Here is a 1,866-nt window from a genome sequence, read left to right as displayed (position 1 = left end):
GCTACACAATGGCGAGCTAGAGCAGCATTTCAAACTCGTGGGGTTGAGACCACACATGGGGCGGGCCGACCCACGTCCTGGGGGGTAATCGCTGACTGAGATATAGATATTTGAAAATGACAGATTTTGGATAAAACGATAAAACGATATAACGTCTTGTATGAAACCCTTCTGTATAATCGAGCCCGGCTGATTATCTACAGCCACCAACGTTCACTTAGTGCGTTGCGATGCGTCAACGTTCACCGATGCACTGATATCAGTGGCCTACATCGTCGAGTCCGTTTTAAACAACGTGTGACCAGACTGCTGAAGCAGATGTGCAAAAATGTGTGTGTGTGGGGGCGGGGGCGTGCATTTTTCTCTTCCAGACCTAAAAAATGTGGGTCACTGGGCAAGGAACACTGGGAAACGCTGAGCCAGACGCAGGCCCCGCTGTGGCTGCCCCGCGTGCAGAGCCAGATCCCAGCCACCCACTCGGCCCCTGGCCCCGGGCCAGAGACCCTGCGGTCAAGACGGTCGTAACTCCGGTCCGGCGTGCCTCAGACCTCAGACGAGGTGCTGACGGACCACTCTGCTGAAGCCCCCTGGGACAACCGCGCCATGACTGTGTTAAAAAAACTCCCTTCCATGGAAGTGCTGCAGAGTGTTCTCGTCCCTCCCTGGCCGGTTGGGATTTGTTTCCCCTGGCGATGGCTTTCACAGAGTCACTTGTAACGCGGACGGGAGAGGATGGCCAGCCTTCTTCCTTATCTCCATGTCGTCTGTGGTTCTATCGAGTGTCACGTTTGGGACCTCGCTCTGCTGCGGTGAGCTATGGTCTCTCAAACGGACCCCTCTCTCTTCTAACAGCGGACGGGAATGGGAGCTGGGATATCCATCAGGGTTTTACATAGTTGAAGGGGTCTTGATTATTATCTTTTCGATAGCACTTAAATAACCATTTACCATCGGTGTAATGGCTTACCAGGTGTTAGATCATTAGTCTAACAGCTCGAGTGAACTCAAAGAAAAGGTCAGAATTCTGGTGTCGCTTTTTTTTCATTCATTCATCATTCGACAATTTTGTTATTTTATTTAACATTGCGTTATGAGTACAAGAAAAGATTTCCCAGGACTTTGTAGGCAGTTCCTTTCTGTTTCCAAGTATTGTCATGTTTTAATTCCCCTTTTGGTTGCTTTATCACCAACTTGGGCAATGGGCCGCTTTGCACCTTTCTCAGAGCTTCCTTATTAATGGAAACCTCTCTGACTCATTTCTAGGAACGAGTGACTGATGTTATTGTCCATGGCGACGCTCAAGGACAAACTTTAGTCTGGACATCCTAAAGAAATTGTTTGATGTGTTATAAGTCAGTTACCAAAGGACTTCGAGCAGAGATCTAAAGCTGCTTTTGATTCTCCTCTTACAGACAAGTCAAGGATCTTACTCTGGCTGCAGACATGTTTCCATCCATGTATGAGATGAATCCATCCAGTCCAATCCATCTCAAAGCTAATATGTGGAGGGTGAAGGACAATAATGCAGAGGCAGGATACAGAGTTTGACTCCCTGCCTGGGTTCAATCCCCCATGTCTGCCTTGGCCTTGAACGAGATGCCTAATAATAACCCTTCATCCTCATTCATGACATGACTGAATTCAACATCAGTCGGAATAAATGTTGCAGTCCAATTCATTGATTTAGTTCATGGATCATTATAATAGTCACAGTTTATCACTTTGGACTTTTTCCGTGATTTATGATTCAATATTGTACAGACTAAACGATTCATTTGGAAAACAACAGATCAGTCGACAGATGAATAGACGATGAGAATCACCCTTAGTGGGTGGCAGCGTGGTGGGGTGGGCTCTGTGTGTGTT

General features: G+C 47.3%; 1 protein-coding gene across 1 annotated transcript in view; it reads right to left on the bottom strand.

Moving 5' to 3' along the window:
- Nucleotides 1-18: 18 nt before the first annotated feature.
- kdrl (kinase insert domain receptor like) overlaps nt 19-1,866 on the bottom strand; it is a 39,185-nt gene continuing 37,337 nt past the window's right edge. Inside the window, 1 exon segment of the mRNA XM_060063058.1 lies at nt 19-1,866. This exon segment is cut by the window's right edge and continues 108 nt beyond it. Coding sequence (XP_059919041.1) covers nt 1,791-1,866 — 76 coding nt within the window. The 3' untranslated portion in view covers nt 19-1,790.

This window comes from Gadus macrocephalus, chromosome 10 (genome assembly GCF_031168955.1).
Source record: "Gadus macrocephalus chromosome 10, ASM3116895v1".
Lineage (NCBI taxonomy): Eukaryota > Metazoa > Chordata > Actinopteri > Gadiformes > Gadidae > Gadus > Gadus macrocephalus.
Note: the sequence above shows the minus strand (reverse complement) of the source record. Positions and strands in the feature narration are given on the sequence as shown.